The sequence below is a fragment of the Pipra filicauda genome, unplaced genomic scaffold, assembly GCF_003945595.2.
Source record: "Pipra filicauda isolate LSUMZ 115617 unplaced genomic scaffold, ASM394559v2 scaffold69_size3009148_pilon, whole genome shotgun sequence".
Lineage (NCBI taxonomy): Eukaryota > Metazoa > Chordata > Aves > Passeriformes > Pipridae > Pipra > Pipra filicauda.
The window spans coordinates 351,414-374,801 of record NW_024104864.1 but is presented as its reverse complement, the minus strand read 5'-3'; the positions used below and the strand labels follow the sequence as shown (position 1 = coordinate 374,801).

The 23,388-nt window shown below is 39.8% G+C and overlaps 1 protein-coding gene across 4 annotated transcripts in view; it reads right to left on the bottom strand.

The window, feature by feature from the left end:
- Nucleotides 1–22,753, bottom strand: part of SLC22A15 (solute carrier family 22 member 15) — a 51,349-nt gene extending 28,596 nt beyond the window's left edge. Inside the window, exons 1-9 of one of the 4 annotated variants that reach the window (XM_039388888.1) lie at nt 22,532–22,620; nt 20,535–20,641; nt 9,889–10,101; nt 6,674–6,806; nt 5,515–5,679; nt 4,359–4,488; nt 2,433–2,648; nt 933–1,073; nt 92–177 (exon numbers count right to left, since the gene is read on the bottom strand). In XM_039388888.1, the coding sequence (XP_039244822.1) occupies nt 92–177; nt 933–1,073; nt 2,433–2,648; nt 4,359–4,488; nt 5,515–5,679; nt 6,674–6,806; nt 9,889–10,101; nt 20,535–20,546 (1,096 nt within the window). In that variant the 5' untranslated portion in view covers nt 20,547–20,641; nt 22,532–22,620. Of the gene's footprint in view, nt 1–91; nt 178–932; nt 1,074–2,432; nt 2,649–4,358; nt 4,489–5,514; nt 5,680–6,673; nt 6,807–9,888; nt 10,102–20,534; nt 20,642–22,531 lie in introns of all 4 variants that reach the window. The other 3 variants (XM_039388889.1, XM_027730318.2, XM_027730317.2) reach the window with 3 other exon arrangements.
- Between the last annotated feature and the right edge of the window lie 635 nt (nt 22,754–23,388).

Here is a 23,388-nt window from a genome sequence, read left to right as displayed (position 1 = left end):
GATCTACGAGCAACCATCAAATTCTTAGGCTGTAGGATGCTGCCTTTACCTATCTTTATCCCATACTCCAGAAACAAAAGGAAATACTCACCTTTCCTTTTAGGAAGAAACATGACAATAAGACAAGCCAATCCTCCCAGGAATAGAAATGCACTCAGTGTTCGCTTACGACCAAACCTGAGATGCAAGGATAACAAAGCTTTATTCTGCATTAGGTCTGTAGTTTGCAGAGCAATGCAACCTCTAAGTTCACACTGACTCTTTAATTGCAGTTGGGAATTCTGAATGCCATCTTCCACCAACACTTCCTCTCACACCGTTTTTAAACTAGCTTCTATTGCAAAATGAGCACCAACTTTCTGCACTGGCTGACAGCTTCTAGGATTTTGATTTGCTTCCCTCTGTGTGTGCACATTTATGAACCTCCTTGGGGGACACACAGAGAAGAGATCAGGAGGCGAATTCTACAAAACGTGAGCGACATTGTCCAGAGTATCATGGTTCAGGAAAAGACTAAATAAATACCTGCTCTCCTCACATACTAGCACACACAGGTAGTGCTGCATGAGACCACACAACAGCTCCAGCTGAGACAGCTCCAGCTGAGTCTCGATAGCTTTGTCCCAGCAGTGAGGATGGGGATCACATCCCACAGCGGTGGGAAGAACGCTATCTAGTGTTAGCATGGAGTCAGCACAGCCAGGCTCGGCTGAGCTAGATCAGCCTCATCTGAGCCAAACCGAGATGGCTCACTATTATCTTGAAAACAAGTTAAACTGCTATTTGAAATAAAGATATATCATGGCACTTTCAAATTGAAGCGGGAAGCCCCACACAACAGGTACAAGACAGGAGATGCAATATATGGGAAACGTTATCTTTGAGAAAAGTTATAAAAAAACCCTGAATGGGTTAATAAGTTCCATACTTACCATTTTTGGTTAATCAAGTAAATACAGATTGGGTACGCTGGGATTTCTATCAAGCCTGAAAGGGCTAAATTGGCATAAATACTTCCACCTAAGTCACCCACATTAAGGGTAAGACCATAGTAAACCAAGCTGCACACAAACCTGCAAAAGACAGAATTAAAAGAAAAGTAAAATCAGAGCTGACACTTTGACTGCCAAATCAAAGCACTGGTCTGGCACAATACACTATAAACTATATTTAGCATTTCAGAAGATAGGTCTAAAATGTTTCTCTACAAGTGTATGATGCCTTCTAGGCAAAGAAACCATTCTGTCCCTTCACAGACCCAATTCTTGACTTATTACTGAGTTAAACTTAAGACTACTCTTAAAAAGAACATGCATAAACCAGAATCGAGTTAAATATCATCATGATTATATCAGTTGACTTCAAAAATGTCTTTGGCCTTTTTGTTTTTATCAGGTCTCACCTTCATCTATACGTTTCCAACTGCACACAAACTAAATATCTCCAGCAGTTCAAACGACACTTTGACCCCCTTTTATATTCTGCTGGTCCAGTTTATTAATTCTCCATCTCTGTTTAACTTTTCTTTTGTAACTCTGTCATCTTGTACATCCCTGTAAAGACCATCGTCTTTACAGAAAGTAAAGAAACTGGTTACTAACTCATTCGGCAGGAAATCATCAATTCTCATTTACGGAACAAAACAACGAATTATTTATTCTGCAGTAAGCATTTGGAAAAGCAACAGGAAAACAGCTCTGTGTTGTCTGCTGACAAAATCATTTGGTTTATTCTTAATACATTTCTCCCAAATATACACATTATAAAAGCAACTGTATGAGCAGTAATGCCAGGGGACTCACACACTGTGCCATACATAAGGTTTATTACAAAGTAGCAGCAAAAGATCTCAGGGCTAGCAGAGCTCTCTCAAACAAAACAGGCACTTTTGGAGTTAAATTTCTGCTAGTGACCAGAGGGAGCATGGTGGGCTCCTGTTCCTCGCTACAACAACTGCAAGCACTGGCAGCGCTTTCTCTGAAGAAAATAAACATGCTCATTCCACAAGGTAGGCCACCCACCTGCTCATGGGCTCCTCACACACAAAACAAACAATAACCCACGTGACAAAATACTGACAGAACTGGGCCTAAGAGGAGGACAGCGTGACTAATCTCAGCAGGGGTCAGAAGAGAATAGGTAGTTCTCAACTATTTCGAGACTCAAAAAGCAAGACAGAAATGCGAAGATAAAACACCTCAGAACTAGACTGTTTCATGTTAAAAATGGCTTAATGTTAGAAATGCACTAAGAAAATACTGTTAATACATACTGAAATACTATAAAGGATCCTTTTTAGGTACAGTGTCCCTAACAACACAGGCTGAGACTAAGTACAATCTGCAGGATGAGCCAATTCCCAGCAACATATTCTCTCAAAGACTTAAAGAGGCCACAGTAGCAAAGCTGGGCCTACAGAGTATTTCAAGTACCAGGTAAACATCATGATCAAGGTGCGTCCCAAGAGAATCCTGTATCGGAACAGATCCAAAAAGCTGCCAGCCTCTCTGGAGCCCCTCTCTGCTGGGAGTTTCAATGAAAAAGTGCACTTCTGCTTGCGGTTCCTCTTGGCAATGAGGTAGAGAGCATCTTCTGCCTCATTCAGACGGCCTTGAGAATAGAGCCAGCGGGGGGACTCGGGAATGAATCTGAAACACACATACACAGACACCCTTAGGGTTTTTCTTTTCCATTAGGCTTGACCTGCCTATGGGAACAAGGCTGAAATACAGCCCTTTAGGTATAAAATTGACTTAATTGAAAGAGAGACAAATCACAGCGAAAGGAAACGTAAGATATATGTAATTTAGATACCAAGAAATTACACTGAGTGTATACATAGACACACACATAGAAAGGACAATATCACAAGTTACAGTATGATTAGGACCCTGTCTTTGGAAGACCCAGAATTAAGAAGGCACACATTACTACAAGTAACACAGGATGTTTTAGTAAGACCAACTAGTTCCACTTCTCATTTTCCATAAGACCAATTCCATTTCTCATTTTCCAACTTTTTACCAAATTCTCTCCTCTAGACAGGAAGGCAGATGCTGCATGAAAGTCATGCTCCTCACGTGCACTGTTCACTCGACAGGTCTATAAACTTCAACATGGACTACAAAACAAATCTTCTTCTATTACTTTTGGATTTTCAGAACTAATTTAAACTTTAGTATTTTGCCAGAAGCTTTTTAGGACTTTTGCCTCTGACCAGAAATGACATTTTACCACTAAATTTTGAAGAAAGTGATTCTGTGCTTTTATAAAAGGAAAGAGATTAGAAAAGAATGTATTTTCTTCCCCATGATAAAAATCTGATTGTATTTTCTGCACAGAGTAATTTTTAAGCCATGTGGGAGGAAGGTAGTGTGAAATTTGGAATAAAATCCCCTTTCTTATAGCAAGATAGGCCTCTGAGCACAGCTCTGAAGTCCCAAGCATAACTCATTTAAAAAAATTGTACCTAGCAATCTGAAAGTTAAAATTTTTTCGCCAAAAGCCCCAAGCACCACTAAGTTTTGAAATATCCGAAGTGTCAGCTCTCCCTTTCACCTCATGAACAGCCTCTGAGACCTTTTCCTGAGTTCTGATGCTTCCTTTGAAAGGGCATGTGGATTCTTTAGCAAAGGCTTTATCCAAAGAGTTACTGAAGTTAAATAGATGTTGGAAAGGAAAATAAAAAACACTTTAGTTTAAACAGCACCTAAAGTTATTTTCTTCTTTCAGTTACTGAGATTTAGATGTCAGGAAGTAGGTAAGAAAAGAAAAGCACAGTGCATCACATAGCTTTGAGTGCTAAAATCCACAAACACAAACCCCCTACTATCTCCAAAAAGATCGCATTTGAAAAAATAAAAGGAAGCTGCCCATTTCTTTTGCATGTCACCTTTAAGACTGTATGTGCAAGCAATTTTGATGCTGTTGCTTCTGTGTAAGCACAATTATAAGAGAAACTTATAGGAGAAATTGTGTTATCACATAACCACAAAACCATTTCTCCATCTCTTAACACGTATGTGTAGTGCCTTGTAGCATACCAGACAACAGTTTAGATCATCCACATATACCAGCTAAAGAATAGGATGTGCTTCTATACTACTCTGAGACTGTTCCCATCTACAGTAATTATGCATATACCATACAATGTAGACTAACGTTGTCAAACATTGCAGCATTACTGTTTGAACAAACCACAGAACATGGGGTGGTAAAAGCTGAGAGAAATACGTTATTTACACCATTTCATGCTATCCTAGAAAGGCATCTTGACTTAGTTGTTTGGTTTTGTTACTTGGTTTTGTTTGTTTATTTTTTAAATTTCTTTCTTTATGAAACTTTGAAAAATAACTTACAGAGAGAGAATAAAGACGATTGTTCCTTCCAGGTTAACCACAACAGCCAGAGTCCTCCAGGAACGAATGAAGTACCCTAATAAAGCATACTGGGCAATTCCCACAGCAAAGAACAAGCCACCAATAGAACCTAACATACAATTAAAAACAAAACATTATCACTCCTTTAAGAAACACTAGTAAATCTCAACACACAGGATCAGACAAAAACTAACTCTTCATTAACAAAAATTCATTCAGCAATACAGACAAAACCACACACCTCTTTGACCAAAGAATATTCTGTTCACTCAAGGAGGGCAGATGAATTACATCTAATTGCAATGATCAATAAGAGCCCCAAAAGCACTCTTCTACATCCTGTGCACCCAAAGCCCCATAAAGAGTTAAGTCTTCTAATTCCAAATATAAGTATGTTTCAGCTTCCTATGTGTAAAAATAAATACTACAAACCATTGAAAATTAGGTATGTTAGGAACATATAGTATTTATTTGTAGCTTTCACCTTTTGTAAGATACCCTACTTTAAAACAATCTCAGCATAGCACTTCTTTGGCACTTGGCACAGACTGGGTAAGTCCAGCCCTCTAGCTGTAACAGTACAGGTTATACACATCATGTCTGAAGGACAGGTCCGGCACCAGCAACCAAGACAGCTAAGGGTGTCTGTATTTTTTGTTCTAAATTCTAAGGTTAATTACCACATGGGACAACTTTTGTTTTTTTTAACATATAAACAACAGTTGTCTCATCTTCCCATTATATAAAAAGCACTTTTGATTTCTTTTTGAGAACTGCCAGGAAGGAAAGAATTGATAGTCAGTACACAAACACTAAGCTCTGTTTAGCAGAGTCCAAAATTCTGATGGACAGTGCTCGGCTGTGACAACCCTTGGATGAGTATTTAGCTGGGTAACATTCACAGGAGATGTTTCAGCTGGACCTCTGCCAACTTGAGTGATGCAGAAACCTGAACGGCCCCAAGTAATCTACTCTGCTTGCCCGAGGCTCATATTAAACGAAGCAGAGTTCAAAGACTGGTCACAGAAATGCTCAAGTAGAGCTAAATTTGCAACTGCTATGGTGTTAGCTTTGGTGTGTCTCAAGTGGTGTGAGAGGCTGAAATCTATAAATTCTGACAATAAAGGCACATTACCTGCTAATGCCCAGTAGGCAGTACCCACACACTCATTCAGTAGAACAAAGGCTACCAGTGACATCCCACCATTCATCATTCCTACCAAGAATCGAGAGATGGCAAAGAATTCATAGGAGGGTGAGAATCCATTTGCAATGGCAAACAAGATGTCAAGAGCAAAACCTGAAAAACACAGTAAAGTTTCACTTCAGAAGAGTACCTAAAGAAACAAAGCATTTACTAGTATCTTTACTTGATGTTCACTGGCATCTGTCCTGAGCAATCAGTCAACTATACCACCACAGGTTTGGGCAGAAACTTAAATACCTGGAGTCATATCATAGAGGGAGGACACAAAAGGAGTGGGTTTTGATACATAGCTTGCAGTATTAAATCTTCAAATTCAGTTCATGATGGACAATTCTTTTCATATACTCAGAACCACTGTCTGACTCCACTTAAGATGGTTTGACATTTATCCCCAATACAGATTAAATACACGACCAAATATCTCCACTCATTCTTAGAAAGCAGTGTATAGAAACTAGAGAAAAGAAACATTGCAAGGGGACAAAACATGGTGGCTTTGCACTGCATAGCAGGCCCCCCCTTTATCTGCTTTGAATGAGGTTGCTCCTTTAAAAAAAAAAAAAAAATCCATTTTTTAAATTCTATGTGCTCATCCACTGACACAAAACTTTATACATACCCAAAACATGCAGTTTAAAATACGTGATCCAAGCATAGTAAAAAAGCTTATGAGCTTTAAAACACTATGAGGATCACAAATACATAAAAATTAAATCATGCAGAGAGAAGATAAAAGGTGCAACAAATTCCTAACAGGTTATACATGTAAGAACACTATTAAAAATTCCTAGAAATATTAATTGCAACCTGCAGGGATCCCATGACCACAATATGCATGGATGTAAGCCCTTATGGCATGACTCTCAAATCCAGAATACCTCGCAGATATTCATATGGTGACTGAACAGTCAAATATTAATTTCTTTTCATGACTTATATTCCTGAAGTATATTGGAAGGATAAAACAAACAAACAGAATCACAACACGTGAGTCACAGCTGCATATCAAGCTCTAGCAGAAAGTGGGCTCCTGCCACTGATCTTCAGAGACATGACACCACTTCATTCATTAGGTGGCAGTGGTTACCTGTGAGGTAGACTTTCTTCCTCCCGAAGCGGTCTGAGAGCTGACCAAAGGAGATGGCTCCAACAAACACACCACTGAAGTAGAAAGAACTGGCAGCACTGACTTTGTATGATGCATTGCCAATCAAGAACCACTGGATGGAGGGAAAAAACAAAACAAACACCAACAAAAAGGCAAATTAACCAGAATCCAAGCAGTTCAGCAGATCACCAGCAGCTAGTAGGTGGAGGGGATGACATATTTTAGAGGAGATCAAACTCTCTGTAAATCTTCTAAGCATCATATTCAGTAGAGCACCAGACAGTCATCAAAACACAACTGCTGTATCCCAGACTCACTTGGGGTACTAACCAATTGCACAGTTCCCCCAAATCACATGCAATCTTTGATTCTGAAATCAAAAACAGATCCCTCAGAATACTCTAATTTTTGCAGCTTTCTCCCACTCTCCCTTTTTCTGCCTTTTCTCACATAAATCTATCAACCTAAATAGACTCAGTTCTACCTACTGATGTATGTCCTGCAGCGTGTAGGTACACAATGAAAAAAGATAACTGTGGTTTATGTCTGAAGATAATCCTGCACATGTTCTTCCTTATGAACTGTCTTGTCACTGAGAAATACTCTGGTAGCTTTAGACATGTTAGTCAAGTTTTCTGCACATACTCATTCTTTTTACAGAATACTTTGTCATTTCCAATTCTTCTCAATTCCAAATACAAACCTAATCTTCAAATGTTTGATTCTTACAGACTCAATGTCTCCAGTTGAACCTGACAGAAAATTTTTCCCCACAAAAGTGCAGAATGAAAATATGCCATGCTGTCATTGTTTAAAAGTTATTTCCTTTTGTATTCTAAACACTCCACATCTTCTCTTCTATTTCTCTTGCACCTTGAGATAATGTTTCCTTTTAGTGACAACCAACTTTTCTGCCTGTGCTGGTAAGCTGGTGATTATGTCATTATCCCTGCAGTAACACTCTAATCTCCTCATAATCTTCTCTTCCTCTACTACAATCCCATTAAATATCCTTTCTAGCAAAGCTTATATTATTTCGAAGCTCACTTATAAACTACCTCACCATGAGAACAGAGCCATGCAATTCAACCTCACCAAGATTATGGAAGTTAACAAAACATCATTCATAAGCTCCAAGAAAATAACTTGCAGTATATGACTCATTTTGAATTGTCACTTTAATGGTGAGGTGTTTACTGATACAGTAGGTAATGTGCCAATAAAGCGTCAAGACTGACAAAATTCAATTCTAAAACTAAACACATGACCACAAATCAGCTTTTGAAGCTTCTGCAGACTTTAAAAACAATTTCCAGAAAAATACATTTGTATAATTGCATAAGAGATTAATTTTATCCTGAAATAAAATGGTCAATTTGTTTTATAAGAGCTACAAGAATCATGCCTTAACTTTTAGTATAAACATGAAAGAAGCTGCCAACATGAAATTTGTTGAGATTAGATGATTTCTGAATCATTCAGGGATTAGGGGATAATATGGTTGCATAGCAAAATTTGTTCTGAAAATTAAGCTCAACATCTAAGCCCTTTAAACAGTTGAAGGCTTTTCTACATAGAAGCACGTTACATATATGCTTGTTATTCATAAATTAAGCTTTTTACATTTGAATATTTTTCAGTGTAAATTTGCAATGGTCACATTATCAGTAAGTGATGTCACAAGACAAGAATTAAAAAATCCGCCTCAAATGCAGAAAATATCTTTTGACATATCAGTAATGAAATTACATACTGGTGAACTATCCCCCAATTAAGTGTGATCTCACCAAAACCTTTGCATTGAGCACATAACTTCCAAATATACTACACATTCAGCTAAAAATTGTTTTAAAACTGTGTTTTAATAGGGGGAAACAGGAGAGGTAACAAGATTTTATTCACATGGGACTTGTAAGAAATGTATGTTAAAGAACAATGGAGCAGAATCTACACAAGTTGCCTTGGGATTTTTTCTTTTGTTTTGTTTTGTTTTAGTTTTTTAGTTTTCAAGTAAACTTTGTTCTTTACCTGCATTTCTTATTTATGCAACCAAAATGATAAAAATCTTTATAAAATTTATGTCATATGCTAGCCTCTACAAGCGTGTCTGACCATTAAGTTTTAGAGAATTAAAGATTCTTGGATAAGTTAAAAAAAACCCAACCAACCAACAAAAAAGAAAAAGCCCAGGGAAAGTTTGCAAACCTTACTGGGGTGTAAATAATGCTTAAGAAATCCACCGTCCATTAGAATTTTAATTTACATAGTGTCATAAGTACTCACATCCTCTTTGTTACCAGAGTAAGAAGCAATGCCTTTTGTACACAAAGCTTCATACTATTCCAAAGCCGACCACTTTTATTAATGTGCTTATAACCAATAAAGTGCTTTAGATGAGTAATTCAGATAGCATTAATACCTCTGGACAATAGCCATGAACTATCTAGTGGTACTACACAGCTCCAGAGTTCAGCTCTAAATTCAGGTCTTGGAACCAATGCATTCAGGGCTCTTGTACAGAACAATTTGACATTAACAGATGCTGACAGCCCCAGGAAGGGCAGGTGTTGCACTCATCAATGCAGAGTCTGGAATCATTCCAGTAGGGACTGTGACTAGACCATGAAAGAAAACACTTACAAAACACAGAGGCCACACCAATAAAGCAGAAGCTTGTTCTGGAATAGAATGAGAGTTGCTTTGTCCACTTAACTCCCCACTGCCTGTGTCCTCTCCCATATCTGGAGTTCCAAAGACTGCAGAAGCCACTTCCTCTCCAGTTCCTCCACTGCTTGCCAGCTGCACAATGGGTGTACTACGTGCAGTGGAGCTTACAAGGGAATCACCAAAGGTGGCTAGAAAGACCTCAGGGTCCATAAAGGATTTTGAGCACATTAGTAAAATGAATGTTGTGATTCCAGCTCAAATGTGGAACCAGACCAATATATAACTTCCATATGGAAAAGGTGGGAAGTTTTGGAGCAGAACATTGGATCTGCAGAGCAAAATAAAGCTAGCTTTTGTTGTCAGTAAAGATGCACTTACCTGTTCTCTACCTGAAGGTAGCACCTGTTTCGTTTCCTAATCAAATCATGCATTAGTATGCAAGAAAGCAGCAGTACAGCCAGTCCCCCAAAAGCAACTCAGTAAGATTTACTACTCACATGAGGCAGCAAAACCCATTTCAGACTTACCTCAGAGACTATTGACGTGAAGCTGCTGCCGAAGTGCACGTGTTTATGCATCTCACTGCCATTGGCAGTCAGAAGCCATTCCCCAAAAGCTCTCTGCTCACTCACTGAATGGTTGCCATGGCTCTGATTAGCTGAGAGCCCTGGGAGATCCCAGTCATAGGGAGGAGTTGCACCCACCAATGCGATGAGGATGGCTTCAGTGGCCACGTAGAGCTGGCATGAAAGACAAAAAACAGCAAAGATGCTAAACTTACATGCAGGCAATGTTTCCTGCACAGTTGGATCAAATCAGCATTAAAAATGTTCCTATCTTATGTTTGCCTTCCACCACTATGAGATGTCAGGTATAGCCCCCATCTACCAAGTATCACACACTGAAGAACCATAACTTCAACAAAGTGGTTCTTGCACTTTTTATCTGTCGATTATTTGATAGAAAATAAGTTCCCCTCCTGACCCCTTTCCCTCAGTCAGAGGCCCTCAAACTCCCACACGTAGCAAATACACCTCCTGGAAGCACGAAGATTTGTTAGAAGCACTAGGGAGACAAAATAAAGCTATTCTTTAATGCAAGTATATTACTCTATTATATCCTCTCCTTCCACCTGTGTTGTTCACTTCTCTAATTTGATATTTGGAATAGATCTCCTCCTCATGGTTTCATATCTAATCTTTTCCAGTTTTAATAACATTTATTCCTTCTTATCTTTTAATCTTCTATGAACCTGTTTCACTCTTTAAAAAAGGACAGAGAGAAAAGTGTGAACATATATATTTTCATATATATATATATACACACATTTTTTATGTATCTACACATTTATACATACATGTTTAAATGATCAAGGTCTAAGAGATCAATAGCAGCTTTTGCTTAGGAAAGAACAAATAAAACTGCTGGAAATCCAGATATTTCAAGCCTGATCTAGAGCTGGATTACTGCTGCTTGCTCAGAAAAACACAGAGGCCACATTACGGCTCCAACTTAAAACCCAATAGTTTGAGACCTGTTTGAACACGGAAGTGCCATGAATTTTGCAACAGAAGACAGATGATAAAGTCTTCTGAGAGACAAAAGTTGTCGGTAATAACAAAAAGACCCCCAGACACTCTTCAAAGAAAACTGCCTTTTGTCTTAAGCCCTCACTGGGGATCTGTAACTCAGCATAGTAGTTCCTGGAAAAAAACCAAACCAAAACAAACCATACAAAATGAACAAAACAAGCAAACAAATAAAACCCCCAAAACCCTCCAAAAAAACCCAAATGAAGAAAAAATTCCTGTTGCTTCTCAAAAAAAACCCTCATGCATGCCTCTACATTCCTCAAACCCCACTTCAGGCACCTCCCTAACACAGTCCTTGCTCTGCTCCCAGCACCTCCTGCATATGTTCTTGGGAAGAATGTACCCATAGAAAGTGTGTTCTCTCAGAAGGCTGCTACACAAATAATCTGCAAAACTGGTAAGACCACAGGCACAAAAAAAGCAGCCTGAAGACCTCTGAATTCTGATGCAAGCAACACCAGGCAATGCTACTCTGTTCTGTACAACAGCATAACAGCTGAAGTTACAACCTAGATCTAAATGAGAATTACTACTAAACTTAAAAGAAAGACCCTGAAAGCATTTTTTCCCAACAGCTCCTTTTTGCAATCTATGGGATAAACTGCTACTGTAGTGGCAGAAGGTAGATATTAAAAAAAAAAAAAAAAAAGTTTCTTTCCATTTTCCATACTAAAATTATTGAATATCAGAAGGAATTTGAAAAAACCCACTATCTGTTAACTATGTTATTATTTAAGCTAAAGGACAACTAGATCGACAACAATAAAAAGTAAAAGAATTAATTTGGGAAAGAAGGCAATGACTAAGATTACATGGGGAAAGCAGTGTTAAAAAGTTGAGTGGCCATGTTGCTAGAGATGTGTAGATACAGTACTCTCAAGAACAGTTTGAAATTACTTAGAAATGAGAATTACAGGTCATGATATGCAGTGCACCCCTATACTCTGACTCACTCAGCCGATTCCGCAGGACTAAGCAATGACATCCTTCCTTTTGTCTTGTGAAATAATAAACATATTTTTGAAGTAGATCAGGAAATGAAATCCTCAAGGCATTTGGTTTAAAGAAAGAAAGCATAACGCTTTTCATTTTTGCTCTAGGTCAACTCCACCCCAGCTACAGAAAACGAAATAGAAAAATAAGCGATTGCAGGCACATAGACAAACACTACAGATATTTTTTCAATAAAGAAAAATCAGCCTTAAGTATCCGAGTGGTTGCAGCAACCAAGGATAGAACAAAGATAGAAATACTTTGAATTGATCTGTGGAATCAGAAAAACATATGAAGACAGAGATTTTTTTGATGCTATCATATAATATAGTTCTATACTCAAGTTCATTGGAGTCACTTGACACAAGACTCTGCCTCCTACTGAACACCTGCCTTGTAGTTTGGGCAAGAGGCACAGTAAACCCTATTCATTCCTTTGAGAAAACAAGGCCCACAAAACATCCCCCAAAATTCATTTACAATTCTGAAGAGCAGAAAGATTTTCTAAAAGTGGTCATAAAAACATGATAAAGCAAACTCTAGACTTAAAAGAATTTCAAAAAAGAGTTTTCATGATTTAAGTAAGAGGCAGGAGTTTGTGTTAATGAATCTGGAGATTCCTCCCTTAAGAATTCTCAATGCTTGCACTTAACAGTAACATAGTTGTGCAGACTGGTAAAGAACGTAAAACACAGAAATATTATATAACAACTCTATAAGGTATAAAATGGCTGCATTATATGCACTGTGGCAAACAAAGCCCTTCGTTTTTCATTTGTTCTATAACCCAAGTCAAGTCAAACTTATGTCATTAGTATACAGGTTCTAGTCAAACATTTTTAATTGGCTATATATGGATGTTAACGGTTCCCAACCAAATTTCCTACACTGATTTGTATTAATTAAGATGAATACCAAGCACAGGGGGACAAGGCACCAGTTCATAGTCACTGATGATGAAATGATGAGAGTTTTGTTGGTTTTAGTTTCTCCTGTTTGTCGATATTCTCCTTCGGTCAAAACTTTATAGTCTGTCTAGATGAGAAGGCTACGGTGTAAGGAAATTTATTAAAAGGCCTTAATAACCTGTAAACTTCCATTTTCTCTGCTAAGTAGAAGCGATTTTAGTTAGCCAGTTACAGCTATTTCATTGACAGGTTTTGAAATTAACTTAAAATTATTATTAATAGAAGTGCCTGCAATGCCTTGACCAGCTTTCCTGGTGCTCATTTTCATAATGAATTACTTGCAAAAAAGACGCAGAATCTCTAATAAGACTAGCAAGGGAGGGGGAGGAAGAATTTAAATAGTTTCAATTGTGTATAATGAAAGCACACATAAAAATAATGTAAGAAATACCCATTACAAAGCACAAAAGAAAAATAAAAGCAAGACTTCAGTGCTACCAAGAGGAGCTCATCAGCAGTTCAGAACTAGCCTGGTCATTCTAGACAAGTATCAGCTGAAGCATTCACTGATGAATGAAATAATGAGTAAGACACCAACTTCTGCCCTTCAAATATAGAAACATTAAAACCTCACCCTGAGGAAAGAGAGAAATAAAGGAAGAACAGTGAATGATCTTGCTCTAGTAAAAGCCTTTGATGAAGAGATGGTTACAGTTCAGGATTACAGTCATTTCTTCTGAACCCATGACAAGCAGCTGAAAAGCTGGAGGGCAACCTTATTTTTGAAAATCTGATGATCTCATCTGCTCTGAGTTATTTCCAAAGGGTGATTTGTCTTTAAATTCATATGATTTTTTCTCCTCAATAACTCTGATGTAGAAAAGCACCAAAATGTCTTCTTGGTGCAAAATTATTATCTGCTGCTGAAAACACACACTCCTACCAAAGTATCCTTCCTTCTTTGTGGCACAACAACAGGGAGACCACCACATGGAAGAAGGAAAGTTTGTTGTAGTTAAAGCAGAGAATCACCCTGTGCAGAAGAACATGAGGTCATCTCTCCCAGTCCCACTCTGAAAGGAAATATTCCCCATGCAGAATGTAACCACTGCTGATTATCACCTATGACTTAGCAACGACAGAGCAGACACATACCAGGGCTTCTGAAGAGAAACAGAGAAGACCTACCAAAATAGTTTTTCAGCCTGAAATTGCAGGCCTCCAGAATCCACAGAAGAAAGTCCAAACCATAACTTCATTCTAGAAATTAATATCTACATTGGAAACTAACACTGCACAGCAAACCATCACTCCTTGAGCCTCGCTTCCTATAGGTTTGTAGAAAATGATCGTTTAGCTTTCCCTTTTTCTCTGTTCCAAACATCCAAACACACACCTCTCAACTCCATGTCATGCTCAGTATTATTCTGGTGGGCAGTGGCAGGGGTTTGTTACTCCTGCTCAGCCTGGCCAGGCAGCACACGTGCCCATTAGTCAGGTGAGTGCTGTCGTGCACAGACAAGGGCTGCTTTACTTTCCACGGATAAACTCTGGCATCTCAAGAGCAAACAGCTTCACTGTACAAGCTTTCTGCAACATCAGCCCAAGTTGTGGCTGGCCTCTGTGTACCCACCTTTGCCTGACAGGGCCGTGGAAACACTGCACCCTCACATCATGGGCTGACAGGTCTCTGAACATGAATAAAGAAGTTGGAAGCATTATTTTTCTGCCTCTAAAAACACAAAACAAAAAGAAACCTCACACCCTGGTAAGTTAGAAAACCAAGACAATAAACACGAAACAAAATTGCAAAAAGCTTTATAAATACTGCTTCAATGGGAATATTCAAGAAAGCTAAAATACTTTTATGTGCAATCATGTGGCAAGACTCCTCAGTCAAACACCAGTTATACAGTTTCACCAATATCACATCAGAACTGCTGCTCCACTCCTCCTATGTAAAGAAGAACTTATAAGAGAACAAAGCAAAGAAGTGCCAGAAGTTCCTATTTCAGTTCATGAATATATTGCAAAGCAGCCCAAGACTGGACCTCCTCAGTGGCATTATAGGATAATATAAAGAAAAAGGCAGTAATGGCTGGCAGAAAGAGTGGAACTGTGGGATAACAAGTATCAGGCAGGATTTAGTCCTGCTTCCAAAAGCATGATTATTCTTTTGTCTGGATTTCACCTTTATCCCTCTTTCCCTCCATACTTTCCAGCCTGTGCTGGTTATGAACATACCTGAGTCACAGACAGGATTACAAGAGGTCAAAGTCCTCACCTTAGCACACTGGTCTGGGACACTGCCAAAGAATATTGGGTGAACACTTTGGTTCTACAGAGGCAGTTCTGCTACGACTATGAGACAAGCACATTCTTGGCTAAAGCATTTAACTTGGTAAATTACCCATTACTTCAGACATAATTCCTTGAATTACTTCTTAAAAGTGCTTGGAAAAAATAATTAAGAAACAAAGCTGTCAGCAGTCTTAAATTTACTGTACAAGGACTTAACCTCTTCAATGAGAAGTCCGTAAGGGATCTGCAAACTGAAAGAGATTAGAGACCTCTGGTCTTTATATATTTTTAAGACAACAATAACTGAACATCATATCACAAACAGAAAGCCCGATAAGCTGTACATACAACTCTCTCCAGCTTTCCTGACGTGAGGATCTCAAAAGTTTCATTGTGCCTTCTGAGGCAAATTCTTAACACCCTTTCATTTTCCATCAGGGTTAGGAAAATGACCAGGTGAACATAAATACAATGTTTAACAAGGCTAAGTCATAAACTTAGTCAGAGATCATACTGTAAACAGATAAGACCTAGAAAACAGATGTTGCTGCTCCAGAGGGACTCCAGTCACGCTCGGCTGACACTTGGAAAAACCAAACAGAGGTTTTACTTAATGCAAACAAAGCACACAAAGCACAAGTATAGCTACATAGCATAGCTACAGAAGTAATGTTAACTACTCCAGTTAAAATAAAGACTTTTGAGAGCGCAAAACTTTATCTGTGTCAGAAATAAAGAGCAACTATCATATGCAGGTTGGAAACAACTATTCTGAGTTCAATTACACACCTACTAATTCTATCACCCAAGAGAAAAGGAAATTAGAACATCTACAGTGGAGGAAGTGCCACTGAGGAGAGCCTTGATGGTGTGCCTTGCTAGTGGAAAAACACAGCAATTTATTGCCTACAAAACATGGGCAGTTAGAGACTGTGTGTACACACGGGCAGGGAAGAAGGAAAGGGAGATAATGTGTCATAACAGAAATATGTTTAATGCTTTCTTTGCTATCCAGTAGAACTCCCTGTTAACTCCCAGGCTCATCTCCCAAGGGTGCTCAGAGGACTGCCTAGATGGATTTTTTCAACAGTTTGCCAGGCTGAAAGACATCTTGATGAATAGCAAAAGATGGGATTTCTTCAGCTCCCACTGAATCTAAATACCATTCCACTGCACAAAATATTCTACATAACAATAACTTTATTATTAAAAATCTGAAAGCATCTCCCCATGCATTTTACCCACACTCCATATAAAGATGACAATCCCTCTTGACACAGTGCCTCCCAGACACCTTCCACTCCCAGTTGTTAAAAAAGACTTTGCAAAAAGCAAGACATTCATCCACAGCTCGAGTGAAGAACCCCAGAGCGAGTTCCTTATGACAACTTCACTCTTTACACAGCATGTAAACTCCTTTTTTAAAAAAAAAACAGTTGGGTTACTTTTTTAAATAGGCAGAACAACCTGCTTCCTTCCCTCTGTTGCTAGGCCTTCAGAATGCCTACTTCTTTGTGCCTCTCTCAAAACTCCTCCTTCTTGCTATGCCCATCAGCAATAATTCTGTCAAGGTCTTTACAACAGCACAGTGAACAGGCACCTTCTAGGACTGAACTGCACAAAAACTGAAGCCAGGCTTGTAAGTTAAATTGCAAAAGCTGACTAGAGGTGTTGATACGGACACATACACACCAAAAATGTGGTTTCAGTGTCAAGTGAAGGTAGTGATCCTTAGAAGAGCAAGAACATCCAGCAATTGTCAGTGGCACTTAAAACCACCTAAATATGAGCTCAATTACACATGCTTTGCAGTTCAGATAGAGTTGAAGAAGGGAAGGTCTTGAAGTTACAGCTCACTTTTCTTCTAAACCTTCAGCTTGCTCTGATCGTACTTATGCATAAAAATATAAAGATTAGTTACATGAGAGAATCAAACTAGTGTAAGACAACATAAATTTTGAGGGAAGATGGAGATGTAGGCAGTTGATAAGGAATTCATGCCTTCCCTCCACTAAGGATTATTTATGGAAAAAAAACAATAGCAAGTTAGCTATTTAAAATTAATCGGTAAGGAAGCTGTTGTTACAATCCAGACTTGCACATTACATCTGAGAGTTAAGGACCCCACTGCTAAAGAAGCATGTCACAACTCAGCATCGTTATTTCAGGTTTTCTGCAGAATATAGCACAATGTCTGCATCAGCTGCATTCATGTTTTTATGGTTATAAGTATAACATAATTAAAGATAAGTGATTGTTTCTTTTAAGGAACAGTTATGGATATGAAAGAAGTAAGGGACTAAAGGATCAAGGAGTCTTGGTTAGCATGTAAATTGCTGAAATGAAATGTCATGTGACCAAGCAGCTACCTTTTTTTTTTTTTTTTAAATCCTTAGAAGATTCCCCCCACCTAACTGAAATAAATTGTAGGATTGGTCTTCACTTAAAAATTCCACCAACTTTCAGGTAGAAATATTCTTAGCTAAATGAGTAGCAGCACATCTTTGTGGATTAATAGTTTATACACTTCTGCATTATTTATGCCCATCTAGTTTATTTTACTTCCTAAGCAGGAATACACTATACCAGAACAAGGATTTGTATTCAGTGATGCAACCACTCTAAAAGCCTTCATCACATCCACAAGAAAAGCAAGAACATCCTTTATCATAAGCATGTTCTGAGTAATGCACAAAAAGATGGGGGAATATGAAGATCTCCTCAAGAAAAAAAACTTGAGTCCCTACTTTTTATGTTTGTATTCATGTCACATTTGAAACCACTCCTCCACATAAGTGACTCCACATTCTGCAACTGTTTTCCTGAGAATCAGAGGGACTTAGAACTCTTATTTCTTCTGCAGACAGAAAGAAAAAAAGCCAAACAGTGAGGTAATCAAAGTGAAAGAAGGTTACATGGCAATTCTGTAAATCCTTTTTATATCTGCCACTTTGCTTACTTACCCTAGAGATAGTTATAGTTGAACTGTGTCTTAAGTTATGGTGCAAGTAACTCTGGGTAAACATAATACATGTAATGAAGCCTCTGGAACAACTGCAGCACACTATACTAGCAATTGTAATGCAACTTGTGTAATATCCCCCTCTTTCCTTAATTTTAAACTGTTCATTAAATTTCAGATTTGTTTTGCACTTCCAATTCAAATAAAGTCCTAATAGTGTGCATCACCAAGGACTGGGAGTAAGGTGTTCAATTTATGATCAATTCTGGCAAGTTCAAAGAATAGCTTAATATACTCAAGCAAACATAAGTATTAAAAGAAGATTCATTGACAAACTATTTCATTACCGTCATTGCAACTACAGAGTTATGTCTCATGCCACTAAAAGAGGTAGAATATGTAGAGGATGTAAATAAGAAGTGTCAAGAAACAGAGTTAAACAAGGCTACATATGGGATCACATCTGTATCCTGTCAGAAAACAGACACTATTTCTTCTGAATTATTTCTAAATATTTGGGATGAACCTGCCTTACTTAAGTCACATGTCCTAGAATTTACTTTCCCTCATAACATTTGTGCCGATGGGCTGATTAAGGAGCATCTTTCTGCACTGGGATATTGTAATGATAGAAGTCATACATGATATTGTTGTCAACAGTGAAGAGATGTTAGTAACACTGCTCATTATAGCTGCAGCGCATCAGGAATGCCTTCGCCTTAAAGCGAATTACCATTCAAGCAACTTGATGTAACTATCTTAACTGTTTTTCCATCTTCCCTTTAGTTAGTAATGAGTTCCTAAGATAGATGGAAAAACTACCCTTGGTAATTCTCCATACTGCTGTGCAACGCACATTACTCAACTTGAGGAAAAGCCTTTTTCAGTTGTGCAAACAAGAACTCCCTTTTAAACTAACATGTTTTTAAAAGCCTTTCAATAGAGATATAGTAGGAACACACCTCCATTCTCACATTTCTCCAGGTTCAATTTGGACTTGGGCAATCCTGTAGCTCAGATTCACTGGCAAAGGCAAACTTCTTTCAACTGCCTATATTGAATCATTAGAGACCAAGAAACTTATTTTTAAATATGCTTGTATGCTCTCAAGCATCTGATCAAGGTGTAAGATTTTGTCTCATGCACTAAACGAACATCAAAAGACCATTCTTTAATAATGCTTCAATATAATTTCTTCAAAAGATTGCGAGCACCCTTCCAGTAATCAACAGGTGTCAAGCAGTTACTTTGAGCTCAAGATAAAGTCCGAAGTTTTTAACAGTTACAAGTTCCCTTTATTTCTCCCTCACTCAAAGATATACTGGAAATGCAAGACTAGTCCAACCTCAAATTCACATCATTAGTCTATCTTCACATTCTTCAGGTAAGTTCAGTCTTTGTGTAACTCCATGTAATTTGGAAAAATGTTTCTCTACATTAGCTGTCATCAATCCATTATGAAGCTAGCAACCACTGCTACAGAACATTCCTAAAAATCTTCCAAGTTCCAATTAAGTCAGCGAATAAGCCAGGCATACCTTAATACAGGAACAGCTCAACAGGTTAATGAATAACAGCAGCAGGTAGCAGAGGAATAATACAAATCAGGGAAGATGAAAGAAACAGCCCACAAGACTTACACTTAATCTGGTTTTACACTGATAACACACAAAAACATTTTTCTGACTACAAGCAACCTGAAGGGTTTTGCCAGAATGTCAGTAAGCTCATTCCACAGGTCAAGCCCCAGTTCATGCAAGCCCACAGGAAAATTGACTCATGTGGAAAGTCTCGCCCATACAAACAGAAGTGTTTGGTGCCTTAAAGAAGTTCTGTGACCTAAACTATGTTTGTAATTGGAATTCAGAGACCAGATATGTCGGCATGTCAATAAGACTATGTGGTGGAAGTAGTTTACTGTAGAAATTTATATAAGAAAAACACTAAAATGAGGGAAAGCACTTATAGAGTATGAAAGAAAAAAATCAGTAACATGCAGAGAAGAAAAAGCACAAAAGCCTACAAGGAAAGTTAGAGCATCTGCTGGGAATCTTAGTGGGAAGGAAAAGCACAGAGTTTAAGCTCAGGATATAGGCATCAGAGATTAAGGGACTTCACACAGCAAAGATAAAAATATTTTTCACACATGGGATATTCTTATCTTTAAGAATGCAGAAATATTTTTTATACCAACAGGCCAACACAAAAATATAGGCCAACGTGAAAATATAGGCCAACTGAGGGAGGACATGGAAAGGGACAGGCAAACAAGCAATAAAATGGAACAATAAGCCCATGGCAGAGCCAGTGACATAGACTACCAGGAGTTCTCATTCTGATGACAGATGCTGCATCAAGTCCACTAAAGGAGCCCAGGATTACCTAAATCTACATCACACACACCAGACATTACTTACCTTTGGGTCCATCCTCCAAATGATGATAAACCAGACAAAAGACTAATACCGGTCGTGGAACCTGCCTTCAGTCTTGCTCTTGCACATCCCAGTGACACATTATGTAACTTGGCACCAATAAAGGAACATAAAAAGCAATCAACCACCCAAGCAGTAACCAGTTGTATAAGTCCAAATCTATTCATGGACTGAAAGACAACAAACTTCACATCTAAATCCCTTACAGACTCCTGTGCCTGAATGACCTGAAGCAAAGAAAATATACCAATCAAAGGATTATCCTCTTTGGTAAAGTTCAAGAATTAAAAATAACACGAGAAGAAAAAAAACCAGACCTGCTACCATTTTTTCTTTAGTTATTCTGAATTAGTTCTAGGATTTGCAGTGATCCTTCTGTTTACTCCTCACATGAGAAATGCAAGTTAATCCATAAAAACAAAACAGACAAACACAAACATTACAGAACAGCTGACCTATACTACTTAAAATTCTGGAAACACAGAGCACTTGTCATGGCTGCAGTTCATTCCAGAACACAACCAGCACTGGAAGAAAAAGTAACTACTACTTCCTTAATTCCTAATCTTCAGTGAGCATATAAATTTTCTAGCCACTCAGTCAGCAGAACAAGCTTTAAGCAAAGTCTAATTTTAAAGGATTAACCACCTAAATCAGTTAAAAAAAGTAGGGAGGAAACAGAAACCTACAAAGCTTTTGCTGTTCATCACTGTAGCTTTGCAACCAAGTAGGAGTTCCCCTCCAACAAGACTGGGCATCTGCATTTTCTTTGGTCATCTCATAAAGCTTCTCAGTATTTCAGTCAGTCCCCTAGCTGCCAGGACAAGACATCTTGTGTCACAGCTTGGGGCTGGAAGTTCTTGATTACTACAAAACACTGACCAGCAGAGGTGGGAAGACACTAAAATTCCCCCCTTCCCTCCTGTAGCTATTAAATTTCCACAGTGGCAGTAACCCAGCATTTGTCAGCCTAGCTGAATTTACAGTTAAGCTTTTCATGCCAACCAGGAGTGAACCAGACTTCTGTCAGATTCAAACTTACTTCAGTCCTAGGCCTGACTGTGAAGGTACACATAACATTCTCATCTTCTACCCCTACCCTCATAGGAATATGCACAAAGATGAAGCAAAGTTGAAAGATGACAAACGTGGCTGCAGAGCACATCACTCGGTCATGCAGTCTCTGAAAGATAATCTAGCACTCCACTGTTATTTTGGAATCCACTTTTACCACAAAATTTAAGACAGCTCCAGTTTTGTATCTCACAGAATACAAACCTGACTACCCAAAATGTAGAGCCTCGTCCAAATACCTTATGGAGAGACACTCCCCCTGCACTCCAAAAGTTAAGTCAAGGCAAGTCAAAGCACCATAAGCAGTCCTTACCTACCAGCTGATTAGATGAGATGATCTGCACACAGAGCTATCACTGACCACCTGCCACTTTATTGGTGACAATCAAGCCACACACAACCTAGAAATCCCTAGCCTAGGCCATTAACTTTAGGTTGAGGGAAGTCACCTTCTTCCAGTCTAGCTCATGAAACCTCAGCTTAACTTCACTCCAACCAGCCCTTCACCTGACAAACTCCAAACTCCTAATGGGCTCAGTGAGTGACACAAGGCACAACTGCTCAGGCAATGTGGCACAGAGAGCATCAGCTGCCTCAAATTCACTCTGTAGAACTTCGCCCTGCCTTTGGATAGACGTCACCCGTGTCCCAGAAACACAGCACACTGATGCTGGATAGATCCAGAGCAGGAGACCAGCTATTGCCACAGCACAAGCCCTCCCATACCAGCCTTCCCACCAGGCAGCACTCACCGCAGGGACATCCACCCACCTCCGACAGGGACATACACCCGCCCAACACTCTGGAGAACGGCTGCCCACAGCACCCAGACTATCCCCCTCCCGGCACTGCCGCTCCCGCGGGATCTCGGGACAGGGGCGGGAGGGGAGGAGGTGGGCTCTCACCTGGAGGAGCACGGCCAGCAGGACGCACAGATACACCTGGTAGGGCCCCATCTGCCCCACCAGCGGGAACGCCTCCTCCACCTCCATCCCGCTCCGCGACCGCCGAGCAGCGCATCCCCGGGGCGGGGCGGGGAGCAGCGGCCGGGCCCTCGCGGGGAAGCAGCAGCAGCAGCGGGAGAAGGAGGAGGAGAAGGAGGAAAGGGCAGGAGGCGCGATGCGGCGCTCACGCGCAGGCGCCAGGAAGAGCAGCCTGGATGCGGCCGCCTCCCTCCTTCTGTCCTTCTTTCCCGGGCGCCCGCCGGGGAAGCGGAAGCGCGCGCGGCGTTAGCGCACGCGCACGGCCCGGGATTAAATAATTTGGGGTGGGAGTGCGGGAGGTGCGGTGCGAGGGTCTGTGTGAGAGTCTGTGTGAGAGAGTTGAGAGGGTTTGTGGGGGCTGTGTGAGGGGTGTCAGGGCGGCAGCGCGGAGCTGCCTCGGGCTGGGCTGTGAGCGGGTGCGGGACTGGGGAGGTGGGTGCAGGTGCAGGTGGAGGGAGATGTGCCTCCTCAGATGCACCTCTGGTTCCAGCCGTTTGGAAGGGGAAGGGGCAGAGAGGTGTTACCCCTGGAGCCTTGGTTAGACCAAGGCACACGCTGGCCCTGCGGGTCGGGGGAAGAGGGTGCGCTGGGTCCGCGCTGGCCAGGTGGTTCTGGGGTTTATGGCATCCTCTGTGCAGCAGCTTAACTCTTGTCGTCCATTGAAGAGCACATCCTAAGAGCACAGTGAAGCTACAGTCTCTGTCCAACGGGTTTGCACCTGTTAGGTTAGACATTAGGAAGAAATTTTCACAGAAAAGGTGGAATCTCCACAGATAGTG